Source organism: Polyodon spathula, chromosome 10 (genome assembly GCF_017654505.1).
Source record: "Polyodon spathula isolate WHYD16114869_AA chromosome 10, ASM1765450v1, whole genome shotgun sequence".
NCBI lineage: Eukaryota > Metazoa > Chordata > Actinopteri > Acipenseriformes > Polyodontidae > Polyodon > Polyodon spathula.
The window spans coordinates 44,396,570-44,419,926 of record NC_054543.1 but is presented as its reverse complement, the minus strand read 5'-3'; the positions used below and the strand labels follow the sequence as shown (position 1 = coordinate 44,419,926).

Here is a 23,357-nt window from a genome sequence, read left to right as displayed (position 1 = left end):
TCACACTCAAATGAAATGTACACGGATGGTAATCCGACTCCTGTTGCAAAGCAGTGCAACCCAGTCCAGGTTTTACTGCGAGCTTGATTAGACACAGTGTGCATAGGCAGCAAGCACAGGTGTGTCTTATTAAACCGTGGCTCTGTCTTATTTCCGTCCCTAAAGTTCACATGATCAGTTACTGCGCATAGTTCTGAATGTCAAATGCAAGCACGTTCAGTGTGTTTTTTTGGTGATCGAGTTCCTTGACGTCCTGTTTTGTTCTGAGAGGTGAATCTGTTTGGGGCTCTGCAGCTTCCTTCCTCGCGTTTCCTCACAGGACTCAGTGACTCCAGTGCCACCTGTCAACCTTTCTGTCTCTTTACTGTGTGTCTTTATTTATTTTCATTTCCAGCCCCCGCTGATCCAGGCCATATTTAATGGGGATCCGGAAGAAATCCGAATGCTGATCTACAAGGCAGAGGATGTCAATGCTTTGGTTTGTATTATCAGAATTATTATTATTATTATTATTAGTAGTAGTAGGAATGATGTATTGTATATAAAACTGTAAACTCTTGAAGTTTAGACAGATGTACATCTTAAGTATTAATTCTGTTATCATCATGGTTATTGTTCTTGTTGTAGCCTAGTTGTAGTTGTTGATGTGTTTCACGGTGGCTGGGTGAGAACATCCTTCTCTTGTTTCTTCCAGGACTCAGAGAAACGGACCCCTCTGCATGCTGCAGCCTTCCTGGGGGACGCAGAGATCACTGAGCTTCTCATCTTGTCAGGTACTCCTGTCTCACTTTCTCTCACCTTTGCTCATAGTCCATTATCCTCCCTGACAGTCCCATCCTACCTGCACCCTGTCTCTCCACCTCTCCCTCACATTGACAATATCCCATCCTACCTGCACCCTGTCCCTCTCTCCACCTCTCCCTCACACTGACATCCTATGCACCCCCTGTCCCTCTCCCACCTCTCCCTACCTGCACCCTGCACCCTGTCCCTCTCTCCACCTCTCCCTCACACTGACATATCCCATCCTACCTGCATCTCCCACCTCTCCCTACCTGCATCCTACCTGTCCCTCTCTCCACCTCTCCCTCACACTGACAATATCCCATCCTACCTGCACCCTGTCCCTCTCTCCACCTCTCCCTCACACTGACATTCCCATCCTACCTGCACCCTGTCCCTCTCTCCACCTCTCCCTCACACTGACATTCCCATCCTACCTGCACCCTGTCCCTCTCTCCACCTCTCCCTCACACTGACATTCCCATCCTACCTGCACCCTCTCCCTCTCTCCACCTCTCCCTCACACTGACAATATCCCATCCTACCTGCACCCTGTCCCTCTCTCTCTCCCTCACACTCCCATCCTACCTGCACCCTCTCTCTCTCTCTCTGACAATATCCCATCCTATCTGCACCCTGTCCCTCTCTCCACCTCTCCCTCACACTGACAGACTTACCCATCTCACATTAACTGTCTGTGTCTGTACAAATGCCAAGGACAACATGTGGCTGACTCCCCTGCACAGAGCCGTGGCGTCGCGCAGTGAGGTGAGTGCTCTGCTGTGGCTCCGAGCTCCACATTCCTTTGTTAGTTAATGTGCCTCATGCAGTTTGGTCGAGAGGATCACAAATCTGAGTGCATCTGTCTGCTCAAACTGCAGAATGACTTTGAGTCACCCTGCACACCACATGTTAAATCACGTAAAATTTATTTCGCTCCTTCTGTATCCCCTGTGTTTGTCTGCTGTCACGATGAAACCCGGAGGTAAGCATTTTTCCAGTTTGCGAGTGTTTTGTGTCCCGTGTTCCAGGACGCGGTGCGCGTGCTGATCCGACACTCTGCCGACGTCAACGCGCGCGACAAGAGCTGGCAGGCTCCGCTGCACGTGGCCGCGGCCAATAAGGCACTGCGCTGCGCTGAGGTCATCATCATCCCGCTCCTCAGCAGCGTGAACGTGTCAGACCGGGGGGGCAGGACGGCGCTGCACCACGCCGTGCTCAATGGACACGTGGAGGTGAGGGGAGGGGGAGGGTACCCTGGTAAATGTCTATCTTAGGAAATCTGCACGGTCATTTTCCCATGCTTGTCTTGTAGTTGTATTTAGATAATCGTGGTTTGCTTGACCATGCTTTCACTGTGGGAAACCTTTATAGCAGGGCGACAAAGTCAAATATACCTAAACTGTAACAATGATATAAGGAACAGGTTATTAACAGAAATGTATAGATCGGGTAAAAAAAAATCAGATAATGAGGCGAATGTAAATTGGATAGGGCTGTACCCATAATTGCATCTTGGACCATACAAAAAATAAAATAAATTTGCACAGTTCTGATGTGCAAAGTGGGTAAGCTAGCTTGTACTATAAAAAGTAAGCTTATGATCCCAGCGTACACTTCAATGACTAACATTTAGAGTATAGGTCTTCAAGAGAAAGCCTTGCAGTTGAACGTTTGCCCTTGACTGTTCCAAGGTTTCTGATGTTGGAAGCCCTGTGTGTGATCTGGCTCGTTTCGTTTCAGATGGTTAACCTGCTGTTAGAAAAAGGAGCCAATATCAACGCCTTTGATAAGAAGGACAGGAGGGCACTGCACTGGGCTGCTTACATGGGTAAGAGTGGACGTGGCGCTGCGGGGCTGCACAGCAGTGCCAAGGGCATGCCTTTACTCCTCTGAATAGCTTCCATCTCAAGCTTCTGATGAGATCTGTAAGGGGGGGTTGATTGCTTGGACAGTGTGGGATTCTCAGTACATTTCTGCAATAGCTCGGTCACGCCACTGTGGGCCTGTGAAGTAAGTGGATTGATGCATCTGGGGTATAATTAGTGCTTCTGTATTTTTCGGTGCTTATTTTTAGCTATTTTTCGAGTTTTATGTAAATCAGTTTTTTCTGGGGCTTTCGTTTTTGATATACTGTATGAAATTAGTGTTTTCGGTTACTTTCCAAAATGTTTGCAAAACTCTGTCAAAATATGTGTAGTAACTGGACAGTACTTACGCACTTAAGTTGTCCCTTCTTTCCTGTCTTCCACAATGAAACCCCTCTAGTTACAGGCACATTCTTCTGGGGTTTTTGTGTGGAGGCATTTTTGTACATTTCGCCACAATTCTGTTTCAAGTCCTCCGTAGCTAAACTTTAATACAGCTTTAAATCCCGCTAACAAGCAGAGTCTCCAATAGAAATGTAGGAGTGTGCTGTCACTCAGTAGTTGGGGCAGGTTTAAAGTATTCAGAACAAATCAATGATATATACAAGTCAGGAAGGCAGGACATTGCCCAACAGCACTGGGAAATGTATTTATTATTACTTTTGTAGTAGGTTGTATTTTTTAATGGGAAAAGGGTAAAGTCAACGTGAATTGATTAACCATTTCCACAGTTTTTCCGGTGTTTTCCGGTGTTTATTGGCTATCCCCGATTTCATTTTTTTTGTATCGGGGGTGTTTTATCGGGTTTTATCAGTTAAAACCAAAAATCAGAAGCCCTAGGTATAATTGACTGAAAACTTCAGGAATCTGTAGTATGGACAGCTTTTCTGACTGTGTGTCTTGTGAAGTTCTGATCAGAGCTCTGTACTCTGAACACACTGGGATTAGGGGTGCGTCAGTGAATCGCGAACGTTTCTTTAAATGATATATCGTTTCCTAATGGGGGGGTGTCGTTTGTATTGTGATACAAGACCAAAAGCGCGACACAGCTCGCTGTAGTTGATATGAATACACACTCTCCCAATCCCATTGCGTTTTTGTCTTTTAACAAAGTAGACCATCTTTAATTGATCATTTCAGGTTACTGTGCATGACGCACCTGTGTGTTGTGTGGTTGATCTCAGTGTATCGTTGCTGCTGACCCTGAACCTTTGTGTCGTCTGATCCCAGGTCACCTGGAGGTGGTGTCGTTGCTGATCAACCATGGAGCGGAGATCTCCTGCAAGGACAAGCGTGGCTACACCCCCCTCCACGCTGCAGCATCCAACGGTCAGCTCGCAGTGGTCAAGCACCTGCTCAACCTGTCCGTGGAGGTCAGAGCTTCGACATTCTTTTTTAAATGTTTCAATTTCAGTACTTATAAATTCAGGTTCAGCGATGAGAGTAAGACTCGTATTGCATAACACTTTCACCCATTCCAGGTTCTATTAATAGCTTGAATAGCCACAGTGTATTGAAGGTAAGAAGCTCAGGTATGTCTTATTAAACTCCCTAATAAAACCAGGAAAGGATAAAACTGCTCTGCAGTGGGAGTCTTATTCCCATCCCTGTGGTGTTTTACAGAGTGGTTCTTGGAATGTACTTGAGAGCACTGGGTCAGTCTGCATTGAAAAGACTGTGCATGCTGAGGCCAATGTGTTTGTTTGAAATCCGCATTGTTTTCATAAGCTGTGAATATACTGGAACAGAATAGCACAGTACAGACTAGATAAGGGGTACGGTACTCCAGGACTTGAGAGCATAGGACTGCGGACCTCAGTTAGGGGTCAGTGTTTTAATGAAGTTATCCTTGGGCCTGTAGAACTGGCACTTTCACATAGTTTCTTGTAGTTTTACCTTAATGTTTAAGTGGGGTCAGACAATTGATGATATTGTAGTAGAATTTTTAAGGGCATAGTATAGATTAGTGAAGGGAAGTTATCCAGGTCACTGGGATTAACCCCCTCCTCCTCATTCTACCCCACCCTCACTCTGCCCCCCTTCCCCCTCACTCTTTCCCCCCTCACTCTGACTCTCTGTCTCCAGATTGATGAAGCCAATGCGTTTGGTAACACGGCTCTGCACATCGGCTGTTTCAATGGGCAGGACGCGGTGGTGAGCGAGCTCATCGATTACGGAGCCAACGTGAATCAACCCAATAACAAGGGCTTCACCCCCCTGCACTTCGCAGCGGCCTCCACACACGGGGCGCTGTGCCTGGAGTTCCTCGTCAACAACGGGGCCAATGTCAACGTGCAGGTGTGTCTCTGGGGTCTGGGTCCTTGGCAACAGTGTGATTCCTCTCTCTCGCTTGCTCACTCTCTCACTCACTTGCTCACTCACTTTCTCTCGTTCCTGTTCCCACAGAGTCGCGATGGGAAGAGCCCCCTCCACATGACCGCTGTGCACGGCCGCTTCACTCGCTCACAGACCCTCATCCAGAACGGTGAGACACCAGGGCAGGGTCATGGAGGGGGGAGAGGGGTGAAGAGTGGGCATGGCTTCATCCCCTAATCAGAATGCCAGCTCTGCCCTGTATCACTCACATTACCAGTGTCAGCATGCTTTTTAAAATGCCTGTCAGTCAGTCCCTCAGTTAGCAGCTAGTTGGGTTTTATACACAGAATTCAAAAGGAGGTGCGCCTCGGTTTCCTGTCCCTAGAAGTATTAATAAAGGGATTATTAAACTGAGTCAACCCAGCTGTACTCATAACAGTGATTAAAATACTGTGCCCCAGATCTGCTAGCATCCAGTTCAACCCCTAATCAGCAGAGTGCTGTCATTGCCTGCAGGGGGTTGGGTTCTGTTCTGTCTACACTGAGGAATCTACAGCAGCTACATTGTTGTGGGTCATCTGGACACTATCCAGGTCTGGAAGGAGATTCTTAGACAGTGTGCTTCCTCTCTGTGCTGGATAGTTGCTCCCCTGCATTGTTGACTCTACTGCCCTTTTGTGTTAATTAAATCCCAGTTACTCTGACAGATGTTGTTACTGTTGTATCTCAGCGTTTAATACATGCACTGCACATTCCTGACACAGTCAGTGTGGTCTAGTGCTTAGAGCTGAGGGACTGGGAGGGAGAGACTGGGAGGGAGAGAGGCTGGGTTGTTGAGGGACGTGATTTAGTGATGGGTCTTGCTGTTGTATTGCAGGTGGAGAGATCGACTGTGTGGATAAGGATGGGAACACCCCTCTGCACATCGCAGCCCGCCACGGACACGAGCTCCTGATCAACACTCTCATCACCAGCGGAGCCGACAGCACAAAGTGAGCAACAGTGACGCTGCTGAATCCATTAGTCAGTAAAGAACTTCATGAAGCTGTCGGTCGCTTAGTTACCAAGTCGAGCTTGGGAGTGTAGCTGACAAACATGGCAAATTAAATTTAACATTAATAAATGCAAAGTGTTAAAAAATGTAGGACTGAAACACCAAATGGGTGCTACTGCATAGAACTAGAACAGAGCCATTCAAGAGAAATACTGACCCTTTAGAGAGAGGGTACATGTAGAGTACAAATCCGAGGCGGTTAGACGAGGTTGTGTTGAGATGGCACCTGGACTACTAGTTTGTAAATGTCCTCCTGTTGTGGTGACGTTCCCCTGCTCACGTGGATGTTTGCCCGCGTCACTGTCGTTGTTCCTCTCTGTTTCGTGCTGTGTCTAGGCGTGGTATCCATGGCATGTTCCCGCTGCACCTCGCTGCTCTCAAAGCTCACGCTGATTGCTGCCGCAAGCTGCTCTCCTCAGGTATGGGGGTAGCTGTTGGGGAGGTGTTCTCAGAAGGAGATGTATTGATGTAGAACACCAGGGGTGTGTGTGCATGTCTGTGTCTGTGTGTGCGTGTTGGTGTGGGAGATTAATGATACGCAAGGTTATCTCTATTTCTTTTTATCAAACTGTCAAGGCCGAGGGCCCTTCCTCTGTTCTCATGCCCGAGATTGCAGGACGACTCATGTTGCAGAGCAGTTTGAGGTTTTACTGATGGCTTAATAAGAAACAAGTGGGTTTCTCCTCTGCAGAAAACACAATAGAGGAGTCTTCCTTCTAACCCGTTTGTGTGTCTCTTCTCTCCTTCACTCTGTCTCTGTAGCACCCTCACTTTGCAGAGGTTGGAAGTTTGGCCTCTTCCACCTCTCTCTCGTTCCCTTTCTTCTGTTCTAACATGTCTTTCTCACCTTTCTCTCTGTGTCTCTCTCTCTCTCCTCTCTCTCTCTCTGTCTCTTTCTTTGTCATGCCAGGCCAAAAGTATAGCATTGTTTGCTCGTTCAGTAACGAGTCGGTCCTGTCTGCAGGCTTTGAGATAGACACCCCGGACAACTTTGGAAGGACCTGTCTGCACGCTGCGGCCGCCGGAGGGTGAGTTCACGACCTCTTTGAGTGTGAGAGCCGTCCAATTACAGGAGAGGAAGTAGATTCTTAATGGACGGGCAGCTGGGTTTTATTATCCAATCATCTGATTATCAATATCATCCAATATGCTTTGCTATGGATGGAACACACTAGAAAAGACTTTGAGTCTAAATGTTGCACCAGCGAGTGGAGCTAGAGAACAGAGGTAATGATGCTTTTTTTTTTAAATTCACAAAAATAGAACTGCAGTTGGGAATCCATCACTGGGTACAAATGCTCAGCTGAATCTTTACGATCTTTTAAAAGCTGTTGTTGTTAATGTTCATTCTTGTGGATATATGTATGTATTGACACACGAACAGCGAGTTTGTCATGTATGACACTGCCCCCTTCTGTGTGAGGCTGGAGGTGCAGTAGCTGTGTGCAGTCCTCTGAACTTGGTTTCGTTTCCTACAGAAATGTTGACTGTGTGAAACTCCTGCTGAGCAGTGGGGCGGACTTTAATAAGAAGGACAAATGTGGAAGGTGAGTGGGCTTTAAACTCCCTCCACCCGTGTCTATCTATCATCTCTTAAAGCACAGCAGTGTAATAAAACAATGTAAATGTAAGCGTTGCAAAGCATAGAGAGGTATGGGAAAGCATATTAAGCCATGGCAAACTGGTAAATGCACCAAGGAAAAACTGCAACATGATTGCAGTAAACTTGCCTTTTAGAGTAAGTACTCCAGTCAGCAAGCCCCAGTGCTGCAGTACTCAGCCAGTCCTCCCCGCTCTCCTGCTTTCAGGAAGCCACAGTGCTGCAGTACTCAGCCAGTCCTCCCCGCTCCTGCTTTTAGGAAGCCACAGTGCTGCAGTACTGAGCCAGTCCTCCCCGCTCTCCTGCTTTCAGGAAGCCACAGTGCTGCAGTACTCAACCAGTCCTCCCCACTCTCCTGCTTTCAGGAAGCCACAGTGCTGCAGTACTCAGCCAGTCCTCCCTGCTCTCCTGCTTTCAGGAAGCCACAGTGCTGCAGTACTCAGCCAGTCCTCCCCGCTCTCCTGCTTTCAGGAAGCCACAGTGCTGCAGTACTCAGCCAGTCCTCCCCGCTGTCCTGCTTTCAGGAAGCCACAGTGCTGCAGTACTCAGCTAGTCCTCCCTGCTCTCCTGCTTTCAGGAAGCCACAGTGCTGCAGTACTCAGCCAGTCCTCCCCGCTCTCCTGCTTTCAGGAAGCCACAGTGCTGCAGTACTCAGCCAGTCCTCCCCGCTCTACTGCTTTCAGGAAGCCACAGTGCTGCAGTACTCAGCCAGTCCTCTCCTCTCATCTGCTCTGTTAGTAAGTACAGTCAGCAAGTCCCAGTGCTGCAGCGCTCAGCCAGTTCCCCCCTGTCTTGTGCTCTGTTAGTAAGTTCTGATGTGTCCTTGCAGGACCCCGCTACACTACTCTGCGGCGAACCGTCACTTCCAGTGCATCGAGACACTTGTTTCCACGGGAACCTGCGTGAATGCAGTCGACGACTGGGGTCGCTGTGCCCTGCACTACGCAGCGGCCTCTGACCTCGACAGGAAGTAAGTGCACGGCTCTACAGGAAGGGAGTGTGAGCAGCAGGAGCGTTGCAATCACTCTCACACCACCTAGCGGCTCAGTTAGCATCCACACTCATCCCCCTTTTATTGGGCTGAAAAGCCTTTTGGCTCTGTTCTCACTTGTGTTTTTTTTTTCCCACTTTAAGCTACGTAGATATTTCAGGTACAGTACAATGTTATTGATAAACTGCAGGTTCCTGTGCTGTAGGTCACATGGTCTGATTTGCAGCTAGACCACTGTGAGAGTGAGTTTGGTCTACAACTTAACACAAAGTGATTAGGTACTTCAGGAAAGAAGCTGCAGCATTTCAGCATTGTGGCATTGTCTTTGAAATACCTGCAAATTGAAGCTTAAGAGCCAACAGATCTCAGTGGAAAAGGGGAGATAATTGAGACTTTCTGGACCACGTTCCGCAAACGTGTGACTTGACTTTTTGGAATTCCATGCAAAACTACAAGGCGTTTGCAGAATCTGGAAAACTATGTTCCTTATTTCTGAAAACGATGTAGCCTGAATCAAATGTTTTTTAAAAACATGTTTTATGACAGATCATTGTTAAGCCTTAAGATTGTTTAGGGTTAAATGAATGAAGCACTGGGCTAGTTTAAACAAAAACAAAACAAAGAAAAATCCTGAAAAAAGCTCTTGTCTGATTGGTCTGTGAAGGAGGCGCAGTATTTTGGGGGAGACTCACGGAGCAGTGGAGGAGAGTGAGGGATCCCAGGAGGAGAGAGAGAAGGAAGCCTCGCTGTAAGTGAAAGACATGCCTGTGTGCCCCACACTAACACCCCCTCACTCCCCCGCTCTGTCTGCCTGGTTGCTAACCACTAGGCTACTAGGGGTGACTAACATTACTAACAATTACTAACATGGCAGTGTCTCTCGTGACAGATCTGTGTAGTCTAATTTATTACAATCTTACTAGGGCTGTGCAGGTGTTCAGAGTGATTTTAATAATGTGATCAAACTAACTAAAACCACTCTGGTTTTACCTGTGATTTATTTGTCTCACCTTTCTTTGATATGAAATCATTTAGATTTTGCTCATTCACACACCCCCACTCTCACACGCACACCCTCTGCTCTCACACGCACACCCTCTGCTCTCACACGCACACCCTCCGCTCTCTCACGCACACCCTCTGCTCTCTCACGCACACCCTCTGCTCTCTCACGCACACCCTCTGCTCTCTCACGCACACCCTCCTCTCACACGCTGCTCTCACACGCACACCCTCCTCTCACACGCACACCCTTCGCTCTCACACGCACACCCTTCGCTCTCACACGCACACCCTCCGCTCTCACACGCACACCCCCGCTCTCGCACGCACACCCTCCGCTCTCTCTCTCACACGCACACCCTCTGCTCTCACACGCACACCCTCCTCTCACACGCACACCCCCGCTCTCACACGCACACCCTCTGCTCCTCCGCTCTCTGCTCTCTCACACGCACACCCTCTGCTCTCACACGCACACCCTCCCTCCGCTCTCACACGCACACCCTCCGCTCTCACACGCACACCCTCCGCTCTCACACGCACACCCTCCGCTCTCGCACGCACATCCTCCGCTCTCTCTCTCACACGCACACCCTCTGCTCTCACGCACAGTGAACTCTCATGTCTCTTGTTCTCAGGTGTCTGGAGTTCCTGCTGCAGAATGAAGCGAACCCTTTAATCCGAGACAAGCAGGGCTACAGCGCCGTGCATTACGCTGCAGCCTATGGGCACAGGCACTGCCTCGAGCTGGTGAGTGTCTGAACAGCGCCACCTTCCCCACTGGCAGGGGTACTGCAACTCCACAAACACTGCCGCACTGTGATGTGCTACAAAGCCCTTTACACCAGGCTGGGTATAGCTACAGAGAAAGTAAATACAGCTACTTAATTCAAACCATCTGAAACACTGAGTAAATAGCAAGTGTGTTCATGATTTGCTGATGTGTAGAAAAATATCAGATCTTTACTTCAGTGCATTTTAACAAAACAGACATCTGACGTCCTGCAGGTGGGCAGATGTTAACTTACTTGCTGTTATGTTTAAACCCTTCTGTGAAGGGCTTAGAGTTCACTAGCCTCTACCAAAAGACTGCACATGACCCGCTGCTTACCACGAACCAATTACTCAATATTTACCCATTTACACATATTACATAAATGAGAGAGAGAGAGGAGAGAGAGAGAGAGAGAGAGAGAGAGGACCACTGTGCACATTTTGGGAGACCCTTCCCGAATCCTCCTTCTTACACATATTCCTAAATCTAGAGAGAGAGAGAGAGAGAGAGAGAGAGAGAGAGAGGAGAGAGAGAGAGAGAGAGAGAGAGAGAGAGAGAGAGCACTTCTAAAACTGTCCCAGAGCAGAGTGAGTGCAGCAGGGTTTCAAATAGAATGGGGGGTGCATTGCACAGCTGGTGTGAATCCTTGTGTTTCTGGGTTTTTTTTTCAAAGTCCCTTTTGTAGCAGATTATTTTGTCTGCCGTACAGAGCTGCTGTTAGCTCTGTTCACAGTTGTTGTGTGTGTGTGTGTGTGTGTGTGTAAAGTATCTCCTGTTGTGATGTGCAGAGTGGTCTCATCGACTTCCGTCCTGTAGAAACAGCGCTGCCTGCTGGGGCCTCGTTGGAAGGAAGTTGGGATCAGAGGTCAGGAATATGGGGTCATGTGAATTCAGGGTGGCCTTTTGCCCTCTGACAGTCAGAGTCACTGCTTCAAGTATCATGACCTGTCAGTAACTTTTAAATCCTGCTTTGTGCACCTCATTGCAAAAATAAGAAAGTTAGCATAATTTAATTTGTGGGATACATCTGTCTCTTGTACCTTTTGTTTATAATTTATTTTATTTTGTGTTTTTGTGTGTTCAGATCGCCAGCAAAGCCCCAGTGGAGGTGGCATGTGAATCTGTCTCTCGCGTGTATGATGGTGGGATTGCTGGCTCTCCAGACCCCCCTCCCTCCTCTCTCCCTGTCTCTCATGTGCATGTCAGTGCAGTGTATGTCCCCTGCCCTCTCCACTCTGCCGGGCTCTCTCTCTCTGACAGGCTTGTAAAGGGATGTGGCAGGGCTCACTCTGAGTAATTAGAGGAATAACCCGTCGCTCTGCTGTCTTGCAGCTCCTGGACCGGGCCCACAGCAGTCCAGAGGATTCGGGATCTCAGGGTGGAGCGAGGAGTCCCCTGCACCTAGCGGTGAGTGTGTGTGGGACAGGCAGGCTTACAGATTCTGTGCCCTGTCGGTGAGGTTAAAAGCTCTTTGACTGCTACTGCAGATGAGCCCGGCTCTTTCGTTTAGCGGCTGAGACACTTGCTAACTCTGTGAGCAGAGCCTCATAGTTACACGACACCCACAGCTGACACAGAGACCGGGCTGCTGTAAGTTTGAGGGGGTACTCCTCAAGACATTGAAAAAAACCTTTTTGTCAGAATGTTTGTCACTTAACTTTTATTTCAGTATTTCTAAATTCTAGTTCTGGATCTATTCAAATCAAGTTTTCAGTAGGTTTGTTGTTTTGATCTCTTATGCGGAAGTTCCAAGCAGTTTTGTCATGTTTTCTTGATCTCCGCGCTGGTCCTGATGTGAAGTACTGGGAACCAGACTGATCCCAGGGCTTAAGGGAATGAGCTGGGAAAATCGAGGAGCCTCAATCTATTTATCCTGGAACAAAAAGGATTGGAGGTAGTTGAGAGGGCTTTAAAATCTTAAAAGGAGAGGACAGACCCAAGGAAATACTGTAAGCACAGAAACCAGGGCCCACTGAGACACAGTTAGACATGAAGTGGAGACAGACTCAGGCTACCGAGCCATGTTGTTGATGCTGAATCATGCTACAGTAGACTCCTGTTAATCCATGTTTCAGGAATTCCAGTTTATTACAGTACATTATCAAAATGTATTGGTGCAGAAATCATCTGATCTATGTGGACGGTTATCATTTAATTCAATTAAATTGAGTAGAGTATAGTGCAAGCCAACTGAAAGTACTGTATTATAGTTACTGAAACCAGTGACAAGAGAGCAGAAAACAGACTTCAGACTCTCTTAGCCTGGCAGCCTGAATATGAAGAGCAGTTACGACAATTAAAGACAGAGCAAGATCGGTGACTTTTTTGAACTAGTTCTTGCTCTGCCTCTGAATAACCCTGATTATGTACAGTATATATTTTCACTGTTGTTGGGACGTTATATTTTATTTGTATTATTGCATTTTTCGAGTTTTCAGTTAATAACGCAGGGATTTCCCAGACAGTAAACTCAATTTTGTTTGATCCGTGTTTAACTAATTTGGGCTCAGATTGGTCCCAGTCTGCACAGATTAATGAGGACTGGATGAGCGTGATTGGGCTGAACGGCCTCCTTCTCGTTTGGGAATCTTCCTGTGGCTCTCACGGTGTGCGTGTGTGTGTGTGTGCGCGCTCAATGCTGCCCCCGTGTGTCTCGCAGGCGTATCATGGGCACGCGCAGGCTCTCGATGTGCTGCTGCAGTCTGTGTTGGACCTCGACGCTGTGGATGAGGGGGGCAGGACGCCGCTGTCTCTCGCTGCTCTACGCGGACACGCCGAGTGTGTGGAGGCTCTGCTGAGCCAGGGGGCCTCCGTCAACGTGACAGAGAAGAGCCGAGGAAGGACCCCTCTGCACCTGGCAGGTAAGCAGTGACACAGGCACACAGACAGACAGACAGACACAATTAGATGCAATCTTTTTCTTCTAACACAGCATATCCTTGGTTTTGTAGTTGCAAAGTCATGAAATACTGCATTGTCTGGCTCCCCAGGAACATTTACACTTGCAGTTTTGGCCAGGTGTAAATATTTCCTCAATAACGTGCCATTGCTACTTGATTATATATTTGGTATTACATATTAAAAAAAAAAAAAATAGGTGGAGATTACTATGTGTTCAGCTTTGGTCGGTCTTCCTCTGTCTCCTCAGCAATGAATGGACATACGCTGTGCCTGCAGTTGCTGATAGAGGGTGCTGAGAGTGCAGACATTGTGGACGTCACAGACTCCCGAGGACAGTGAGTCTCTCTCTTCTGTTACCCCTTGACAGAATTACACCCGTAGTCTGCACCATTCTGTAGACAGCATCCCTCATGATATTAATGTGGAGTCTTCTGAATGTTGAATTTATTTTGTTTCATTTAGTATTTCTAAATTGACCATTATCTATGAAACAGTGTTGTTCCTGAATAACTGTTTAAGGTCCCGTCCTGCCCTTTTAAAAGTTTCCTGTAGGAAAACCGTAGCAGATTGGAATAAAGCATGAAAGTGTGGTACACATAGTAAAAGCAGAGGTAAGCATTGGAAAGCCCTCTCACTGTGCTGTGACCTGCCCTGCTCTCTCAGGACCCCTCTCATGCTCGCCGTGGCGAATGGTCACATGGACGCCGTGGATCTGCTGCTGCTGGACAAGGAGGCAAAGGTGGACCGAGTGGACTCACAGGGCTGTACCGCCCTGCATCTGGGGGTGAGCCAGTCTGTGTCTTGGTCTGTTTACCTGTCAATGTATGTCTGTGTCGGTCTGACTGTCTGTCTTTTTATTGTCACCTAGCCTTTGTTCTCTTTTAGTGTGTATATCACAATGGAGGGCACTCTTTATCTTTCATATTCCCTCTCTCTCACTTTGCAGATCCTCACTGGTCACGAGGACTGTGTTCAGCTTCTGCTGGAGCAGGAGGCCTCATACCTGTTGGGTGACAGTCGCGGTCGCACGGCTCTGCACTTTGCTGCGGCGAGAGGCCAGGCCTCGTGGCTCTGTGATTTCCTACCAAACACCTTCTCCGAGGGGAACCCTGCACTGCGGGACAGCCAGGGTTACACGCTGCTGCACTGGGCCTGCTACAACGGTGAGACAAACACTTGTCTGCTTCACTCCGTTTCTTCTAGTTTAACCTCAGTAATAACCCTGATGAAGGCACTAGCCGAAACGCTCGTCTGCTTGACTCACACACTCATTGGAGGGGTGGGAAGCTGGGTGAGGTTCACTGCTTTGACCCCCTCTTCCCGGCTCTCTCTCCAGGTCATGAGAACTGTGTGGAGGTCTTGTTGGAACAGAAAGCGTGTCGCAGCTTCGAGGGGAACTCCTTCTCCCCGCTGCACTGCGCTGTGTGAGTATCTCTCCATCTTTGACTATTTCTCATTGGCATGTCGCTATACTGTCTGTATTGTCTCTGTACTGTGCGTGTCTGTACTGTCTCTGTACTGTGCGTGTCTGTATTGTCTCTGTACTGTGCGTGTCTGTATTGTCTCTGTACTGTGCGTGTCTGTATTGTCTCTGTACTGTGCGTGTCTGTACTGTCTCTGTACTGTGCGTGTCTGTACTGTCTCTGTACTGTGCGTGTCTGTACTGTCTCTGTACTGTGCGTGTCTGTACTGTCTCTGTACTGTGCGTGTCTGTATTGTCTCTGTACTGTGCGTGTCTGTACTGTCTCTGTACTGTGCGTGTCTGTATTGTCTCTGTACTGTGCGTGTCTGTATTGTCTCTGTACTGTGCGTGTCTGTACTGTCTCTGTACTGTGCGTGTCTGTACTGTCTCTGTACTGTGCGTGTCTGTGTCTCTGTACTGTGCGTCTGTACTGTCTCTGTACTGTGCGTGTCTGTACTGTCTCTGTACTGTGCGTGTCTGTACTGTCTCTGTACTGTGCGTGTCTGTACTGTCTCTGTACTGTGCGTGTCTGTACTGTCTCTGTACTGTGCGTGTCTGTATTGTCTCTGTACTGTGCGTGTCTGTATTGTCTCTGTACTGTGCGTGTCTGTATTGTCTCTGTACTGTGCGTGCCTGTACTATCTCTGTCCTGTGCGTGTCTGTACTGTGTCTGTGCCTCATTGACTGGAGTCTCTCTGCAGGATAAAGAATCACGAGAGCTGTGCCTCGATCCTGCTGGACACGCTGGGTTCCAGCATCGTGGAGTGCAGAGACATCAAGGGCAGGTAGGAGCTCTGCATTACTGCAGCGCTGCCTGCTCATCCATCCATCCATCCATATATTAAAACAGGCACAAAAACAGTTCATTTACAGCCATGACTGGCCAAGGAGTTTCCAACTGCAGCAAAGACAACTTACAGTGAGCACCCATCCAAAAAAATATGGAATTAAAATAAATGCTCTAATCACAGAATGCATGTGTAAAATACTTTCATCACAAACAGAACAACACCATCAATAAGTGAAGCGATAAAAGAATAAAACATTGCCCATGTAGAGCACAGTTAGTCATAGCAAACAGAAGCTGTGACTAAAAGGTTAGCAGAAACTAAACTAATTCAGTAATATTCCTCTTGTAAAGCGTTCCAGCTGCCCTGCTGCTGCAGTTTGAAATGAGACCGTAGGCACTGCCAGTCTGTGCTGGAGAATCTTTGCAAGCGTTAGTCCATTGTGATGCCATGAGCTGGAAACTTAGAGTAGCACCCAGAACTACCTTCAATCATCATACTTTTAAACTGATCAGGAATCAGGAGTTTGACTTTAAATACATGGATCCTCTCTTCTAGCTACACGAAGAAGTCTTGTTAGTGAAGCTGCGTACTTCGCTGTGACGAGAAGTGCGATCAGTTCATTCAGATTTAGCAGGGTCCTGATTGTTCAAACTCCTGGTCATTTTGAGAATAATAAACCAGGGAAGTTCTAAAAGCCAGGCCTGGAAGCAGTGTTTGATGTGCTGCGCACCCCTCTCATCCCCAGGACCTCCCTGCACGCGGCTGCCTTCTCTGATAGCGTGGACTGTGTGCAGCTGCTCCTGAGCCACGACGCTCCCGTCAACGCCGTCGACCAATCAGGGAGGAGCGCTGTCATGATGGCAGCAGAGCACGGCCGGGTGGGGGCTCTAGGTAGGAGCCCTACCTTCCCTCCTTCCATGACTGTGTCTGTTTCTGCCTGACTGTCTGTCTGTATGTCTTTCTCTGTCTGACGGTGTCTGTATATCTTTCTCTCTGTCTCCTGTCTTTTGTCTCTATCTGTTTTGATAGTCTGTCTGACTCTTGTTGCTTTGTTCCGGTGTTTTCCAGAGGTGTTGGTGACGAGTGCCAATGCGAACCTGAGCCTGAGGGATGAGAACAAGAACACAGCATTCCACCTGGCCTGCAGTAATGTAAGTGTCCACAAGGGGGATTCAGTCCTCACCAAATAGAAGAACAAACACAGGGCAGCTCTGAAGACAGCATGCTTTACTTAGTATTGCGAATAACATGTTTACAGAGTTTAACATGCTTTATTACACTTTGCTATCCTTTTACTACGGGAAACTTTTATCATGGTGGTACTAAAATCACATAAAATGAGTAAGTTCTGTTGAATGGGCTGTGCAATCACTTAGATAAGGAAAGTGTGTCTGCCTTGTATAAAAAAGATTTATATAAAGTTAGTGCTGAGGATATTAAGAATAATATAATAATATAATTTCTTTACATGTGTAGTTTCTTCTCATGCCCCTTTAAAAAACCTCCTTCTTTCTGCCGGCTTGAGAATTTCTGTTTATTTTGTACAATGAAATCTCTCTCTCTGTCTCTCTCTCTCTGTCTCTGTCTCTGTCTCTGTCTTGTCTGCAGGGCCATGAGAAATGTGCCTTGTTGATTCTCAGCAAGACAGAGGACCAGAGCCTCATCAACGCCACCAACGCAGCCCTGCAAACGTGAGTCCCAGCTCAGCTCTGCTCTCGTCTTTAACAAGCGGGCCCCCAGGGGTTTCAGTAAGCAGTGGGCCCTTGGTCTGAGGGTCTTAGTGTGTGGTAGTGGAGGGTGTCAGAAAGTTAACAACGACTGGTCAACTACCAAGGTGATGCCTGATAATCACGGTCTTACTGCTACTTTGTTTTCATTGTAAAGGTTTTTAAATCCCTAAGGATTAAGATTAAAGATCTCTTGTTCACTGTCCATCAGTCCAGTGTCTGTTTAAAGGCGTCAGTGAACTGCCCTGTTTAGCTGGTGTGGATCCAGCCTGGGATTTCATGAGGCTCAAGAACAGGGCAAGGTTCCCAATCCTCAAGAAGGTTGGATAAGCAGGGGTGAGGCTCTCTGGTGAGTGCCTGAATTCTGTGGTTTCTGAGCGGTTCTAATCTTCTCTCCCTCTCCCTCGTCTCCAGTCCTCTCCACCTCGCTGCCAGGAACGGACTGAAGCAGGTGGTCCAGCTGCTCCTCTCTCGAGGGGCGAGCGTACAGGCACTCGATGAGAACGGTATGTCAGCACCTACTGTACACAGTGACACACACACACTGACACAGCAGTGGTTACTTTATTTTGCAGCCCCATTCATTTTTGAACTGTGGAATCTAAGAGTTGTCTCTCCTTGCTATGCTGGCCCCCTCTGCCTGTGCCTGCTGCAGACTGGCTGTGTAACTGCACTCGCGCGCATGACTTATGACAGTGTCCCAACCCGTCGCAGTCTGCATGTCTGTGTGTCTGTTCTTTCTGTCTGCATCTGTCTTGAGAAAACAGCATTCAGAAACCTGTGTGTCTCTGTCTGCCCCCTCTCTGTCTCGTCCTGTTTGCATGTGTCTGTGCCCCCCCCCCCCTCCGTACTAACGGAATGCTTTTCTCTTGTCTTCTTGCTCTGTGCCCCCTCCAGGTCACACCCCAGCCTTGGCTTGTGCTCCTAACAAAGACGTGGCTGACTGCCTGGCCCTCATTCTGGCTACCATGAATCCTTTGTGCTCCCCTTGCAGCTCGGGACCCCCTCTGTTGAAGCCTGGCCGATTGGGGAGGGGGGGCTGTGATGTGCAGGACTCTCACGCTCGCCGGAGTCAATGCTGCTCCAGCGAGCTCCCCCCTCCCCAGAGCAGGAACAGCCAAGCGGAGGAGAATGATTCAGACTCTGAGACCTTCTGAGACGCAACGACGCAATGCGACACTGCTTTCCATGTGCTTCAGTGCAGCCTGCCTGCCTCCCTGCCTGTCTCCCTCCCTGCACAGCCAAGAAATGCTAGACAAGTCCCAATTCTCAACGCGGTGGGAGGAGAGTGCAGGAAACTCCAGCACCCAGAGCTGGGAGCTGTGCTGGTCTCCAGCAGAGACTGCAAAGTCCTGTCTTACTGTATCGTTCTACAGCTCACTGGCTGGTGTCTGTGAATTTAGTTGGTGTAAACCTGGGCTGTGTTTTTTTTTTTTTTTTTTTTTTTTTTAATAAACCAGTATAGGGTCAATTCTTCTGCTGTCAAAGTCACTGTCTTTGCGAGATGATTCCCAGGCCAAGCCCAGGACTACAGTGTGTCAGTAGAAACACAGACAAGGCAGGCAGACGTCAGAGAAGGGGATTGGGGGGGGCGACCTGTCATTGTAGTCTTCTACACAATCACTGTACATTCAAACTGTGCAGCAGGGAAAGCTCTGAATGCGTCCAGAGAGCAAATTTAATCCAATCAAATGACCCTGTAACTGCCAGCTCTCCCTCCGACCTGTTGCATATGCAACAAGTTCTACCGACCCTCGGGTCTATAGGTAATGTACCTATGTGGGAGGGAGTTGCTAGCAAATTCAAGAAAGTGCCTCTGAAGAGGCAGGCAGACCACAGGGGCAGCCAGGTTGTTCTGGGCACATTGTAACACATAATGAAGTCTGTTCTTGCACTTGCAGTGTCTGCAAACTGCACAGTATTGCCCCTTGCAGCTTGCATTGCTTATTGCCGCAGCAAAGGCATTGTCAAAGCAATGTAGTGTTCTGTAATAAACATGCTGCAGGGGGCAGCAGAGACCCGGGCATGGAGTCAGGCTGCAGCAGAGGTTGCAGTAAATGCAGTGGGATCATGAGCTCCCCCCTGCACTCTGCCCTAGTATTTTAAATGATTTATTACTGTTACATAATGGTACTAACGGTGCACACTTATATAGGGTGTAGTTCCAGAGAGATCCTTTCGGAAGGGGTGTCTGTCTCTTTTCTCCAGCAGGAAAGCTTTAGGGTGGGAGGGATCATCCTGTTTTGAAACTGGCTAGCTCTGCCCGTGTGTTTAAAGCTGGTTAGCTCTGACCATGTGTTTAAAGCTGGTTAGCTCTGACCATGTGTTTAAAGCTGGCTAGCTCTGCCCGTGTGTTTAAAGCTGGTTAGCTCTGACCATGTGTTTAAAGCTGGTTAGCTCTGACCATGTGTTTAAAGCTGGCTAGCTCTGACCATGTGTTTTAAAGCTGGCTAGCTCTGACCATGTGTTTAAAGCTGGCTAGCTCTGACCATGTATTTAAAGCTGGCTAGCTCTGACCATGTGATTTAAAGCTGGCTAGCTCTGTCCGTGTGTTTAAAGCTGGTTAGCTCTGCCCGTGTGTTTAAAGCTGGTTAGCTCTGACCATGTGTTTAAAGCTGGCTAGCTCTGACCATGTGTTTAAAGCTGGCTAGCTCTGACCATGTATTTAAAGCTGGCTAGCTCTGACCATGTGTTTTGAAGCTGGCTAGCTCTGTCCGTGTGTTTAAAGCTGGTTAGCTCTGCCCGTGTGTTTAAAGCTGGTTAGCTCTGCCCGTGAGTTTAAAGCTGGTTAGCTCTGACCATGTGTTTAAAGCTGGTTAGCTCTGACCATGTGTTTAAAGCTGGCTAGCTCTGACCATGTATTTAAAGCTGGCTAGCTCTGACCATGTGTTTAAAGCTGGCTAGCTCTGCCCGTGTGTTTGAAGCTGGCTAGCTCTGCTCGTGAGTTTAAAGCTGTTTAGCTCTGACCATGTGTTTAAAGCTGGCTAGCTCTGCCCGTGTGTTTGCAGCTGGTTAGCTCTGCCCGTGAGTTTAAAGCTGGTTAGCTCTGACCATGTGTTTTGAAGCTGGCTAGCTCTGCCTGTGTGTTTGAAGCTGGTTAGCTCTGCCCGTGAGTTTAACGCTGGTTAGCTCTGCCCGTGAGTTTTGAAGCTGGCTAGCTCTGACCATGTGTTTTGAAGCTGGCTAGCTCTGTCCGTGTGTTTAAAGCTGGTTAGCTCTGCCCGTGTGTTTGAAGCTGGCTAACTGACCATGTGTTTTCTGCTCCAGTAGGGGACCCCTCGTCCACCACGGTTTAGGGTCTGTTTGTGAAAGGGGGTCCCTCTGCACGGAATCATATGGCTCCAACGGACACACCCGCACAGCGCCACCTGCAGGAAAAGGACCGACACAGTGGGGAAGAATCATTTTTTTGATTTTAAACTTTGTTCTTTTTGTTTTTGTCTTTTGTCTCTTAATCATTTTAAATAATACATTATTTTGGACAACGGCCACTAGACCGCATTCCTACTCTTCACACAAGGACCTTGTTTAACCTTGTGAAACGGACCTGCTGGTGTGCTTTCTAGGGGGCTGTTGGACTAGTGGCAGGGGGTGCGTGGACGAGAAAGTGAGCACTTAATAATGAAGTGTGGCTGTTAGTATTTAAGACCAAGCAGAGATGCCAGGTTAAGTTGCCGGGTAGAGCGTTGTTGTCTTTCTATTGAAATTCCAAAGCGTTTCCTTCTGAATTGTGTAGCTGTTCTCCGGCTCTGGTACCATGAAGTCTGGATCGGTTCCCAGGCCAGGCAGACACATCACTGAAAGTACCTTTCTGTCAAGAAACAAGACAAGTCATTTTTTTATTGCTTTGAATGCAAATGTGACACACGTTTGAAATCTTTAGTGACATGCAGAAACTGGTTTTGCCAATGCCCTCTGTGTTGGGAGTGATGTGTTCTTGTCTGAGAGGGCAGCTTGGTTCTGTGTCAAAAGTACGATTTATTATTATTTATATAAAGAAATATGTTCACTGAGGATGTCGGGACCATGTTGTCGTCTAAGTTTGTGTGAATCCCTCAGCTCAGCTGCTCACTCACTGGGTGGGCGAGGGTGACAGTATTCTTCTAGTCTTTCCTGTGTCATACCTGCTTGATATGTCCTGCACACAAGGCTCCTAGCAATGGGGATCAAACCAGTGTCACAAATCAAAAGATTAAGACATATTCTGTGATGTAAAAAGAGACAGAAAATGCTTTAAGCCTTGCTTGTTTCCCCTGTATTTTTTTTTTTTACACCTCTGTAGCAGCCAGTACATGTCACACCATCCACGTTTCATCAGTATTATAACTCCAGATAGTTCCCTTTGTGTAATGGTGTTGACTTTAATTAATTATGTTGAATTGTGTGTCAAACCTGCACCTCCATTAGCATTTATGTGGCAAGGATTATTGGCACTGAACTGTACTGTACTTCAGTCTCAAGTCTTTCCAACCTGTGATATGCCTGCAGAACACACTCATGCCACTAGGGGGCGCTAGTCGCCAGGGAGATTTCTGCTTGCTTCACATCAAGATTCAAGTTCGTCTGGTAATAATGTACCAATCTTAGGCAATGCCTGTTTTGAGTAGGGTGCTTTAGACCTGGGCTTCAACTCCCATTTTAATTAACAAGACAAGCTGTCTTTAATTTTATTATTGTCTGAAAAGCTGCTTGGTTGTACTTGCAATTCAGTGAGCAATGGGACTGAAACTAATTCAACTTCGTTGAAAACTCTTAGCGGGTTGTAAACCAGTTTAGGACCTGAATGCAGCTTTTTAAATTAGTGCACTTAAACACTTTAAAATAGGATTGGAGCAAAGAACTGGACTGGATGGACCCAGAGCTGCAGTTTGCCACACTTGGATCTGGACTGGTCCTACTGAGAGGCAGCCAGCAGGGTCTGTGCCTCTCTTTCCCTCCCCTCTCCTCTGTGTAAGAGAGAGCTGTGGGTGCCAGGTGGCTGTCTCTGTGTCTTAATGAAGGACTGTATTCCCTGGGGCTCCAACTTTCTCCAGTGCTGCGTTTCCACTGTCCTGAAATCCTGTTGAGGAAGGCAGCTGGTGATTAGTATGATCTGTCACACAAGCTCTTTAGATGCACCATGCTCTGATCTGAAGAGACGAATTAAATATATATTTTACTGTAGAAGCCGAGCAAGAAACGGTTCCTCCAGCCAATGTCTTTCCTCCTTGAAAATCTGGCAAAAAACGGGTCCCATTGTCTCTGCCTGGAATCCTGACATGACTTCCCTTCCTGATCTTCAGTTTCTATATTTGAAAGCACACGTATTAATTACCCAAGACCTTGTTTGAGCAGAGTTGTATTGGACAGAGGAAACATAATGTGCTAGTGCTGGAAGCTGGCTGGGCTGGGCTGGGCTGGGCTGGGCTGGGCTGGGCTACCCTACCGTCTCACTCAACTGTCCAGTGCCTTTTTACACCTCTCTTTGTAGTCTTAAGACCTCAATTTGCGCTATTAAAAATGATTAGATTTTATATGTTTTTTGTGTGTGATATGAAAGCAATAGACCAGTGAATTTCGTTCATTTAGGGACAGAGGAGTGTAGGTTAAAAAATAAAAAGGTCCTCCACTCCTCTCTCTCTCTGTTGAATGTAAAACCATTTTGTTTCATAAACTTGTCAGGGTGCAGAAATTACTATAAAAGTAAAACTTTTTGTACAGAGGAATTGTTTTAATGTGAGGCTGAAGCTGTGTTGACCTAACAAAAAAAAAAAAAAAAAAAAAAAAAAAGTTTTCTGGAGACCCCGCCGGGATGAAATTGTATGTCAGTGTTATTTTGAAAAGGCCATTGAAAGTTGTGACAATCTGCTAACTGTGTGAGTATCTGATACAGTAGTTAAATAAGCACGTAGCCTTGCATTGGTTATGTTTTGTCTGTTTTATATATATTAAAATATAATATAAATATCATCTTCAGTGTGTGTTTTTCTTTAATGCTGCAGTATCAGTTAACACATCATAAATCGCTAACGAGAAATCTGCCAATTACGCTTTGGATTTCTCAGCATCCCAGTACATCATATCCTGCATCTGATTAGGTGGCACTGG

At 47.5% G+C, this 23,357-nt stretch overlaps 1 protein-coding gene across 4 annotated transcripts in view; it reads left to right on the top strand.

The window, feature by feature from the left end:
- The window catches only part of LOC121322392 (serine/threonine-protein phosphatase 6 regulatory ankyrin repeat subunit B-like), a 34,318-nt gene extending 11,099 nt beyond the window's left edge, over nucleotides 1-23,219 (top strand). Inside the window, exons 2-28 of one of the 4 annotated variants that reach the window (XM_041262288.1) lie at nucleotides 395-478; nucleotides 695-779; nucleotides 1,487-1,551; nucleotides 1,815-2,018; nucleotides 2,527-2,614; nucleotides 3,882-4,024; nucleotides 4,737-4,949; nucleotides 5,058-5,136; nucleotides 5,845-5,959; nucleotides 6,358-6,440; nucleotides 6,986-7,049; nucleotides 7,500-7,568; nucleotides 8,451-8,591; nucleotides 9,277-9,360; nucleotides 10,253-10,364; nucleotides 11,722-11,796; nucleotides 13,049-13,250; nucleotides 13,538-13,625; nucleotides 13,954-14,074; nucleotides 14,237-14,453; nucleotides 14,627-14,714; nucleotides 15,454-15,537; nucleotides 16,289-16,434; nucleotides 16,612-16,694; nucleotides 17,152-17,234; nucleotides 17,685-17,776; nucleotides 18,168-19,728. In XM_041262288.1, coding sequence (XP_041118222.1) covers nucleotides 395-478; nucleotides 695-779; nucleotides 1,487-1,551; nucleotides 1,815-2,018; nucleotides 2,527-2,614; nucleotides 3,882-4,024; nucleotides 4,737-4,949; nucleotides 5,058-5,136; nucleotides 5,845-5,959; nucleotides 6,358-6,440; nucleotides 6,986-7,049; nucleotides 7,500-7,568; nucleotides 8,451-8,591; nucleotides 9,277-9,360; nucleotides 10,253-10,364; nucleotides 11,722-11,796; nucleotides 13,049-13,250; nucleotides 13,538-13,625; nucleotides 13,954-14,074; nucleotides 14,237-14,453; nucleotides 14,627-14,714; nucleotides 15,454-15,537; nucleotides 16,289-16,434; nucleotides 16,612-16,694; nucleotides 17,152-17,234; nucleotides 17,685-17,776; nucleotides 18,168-18,427 — 3,168 coding nt within the window. In that variant the 3' untranslated portion in view covers nucleotides 18,428-19,728. Of the gene's footprint in view, nucleotides 1-394; nucleotides 479-694; nucleotides 780-1,486; nucleotides 1,552-1,814; nucleotides 2,019-2,526; nucleotides 2,615-3,881; nucleotides 4,025-4,736; nucleotides 4,950-5,057; nucleotides 5,137-5,844; nucleotides 5,960-6,357; nucleotides 6,441-6,931; nucleotides 7,050-7,499; nucleotides 7,569-8,450; nucleotides 8,592-9,276; nucleotides 9,361-10,252; nucleotides 10,365-11,721; nucleotides 11,797-13,048; nucleotides 13,251-13,537; nucleotides 13,626-13,953; nucleotides 14,075-14,236; nucleotides 14,454-14,626; nucleotides 14,715-15,453; nucleotides 15,538-16,288; nucleotides 16,435-16,611; nucleotides 16,695-17,151; nucleotides 17,235-17,684; nucleotides 17,777-18,167; nucleotides 19,729-20,537 lie in introns of those variants that run through there. The other 3 variants (XM_041262286.1, XM_041262285.1, XM_041262287.1) reach the window with 3 other exon arrangements.
- Nucleotides 23,220-23,357: the final 138 nt, after the last annotated feature.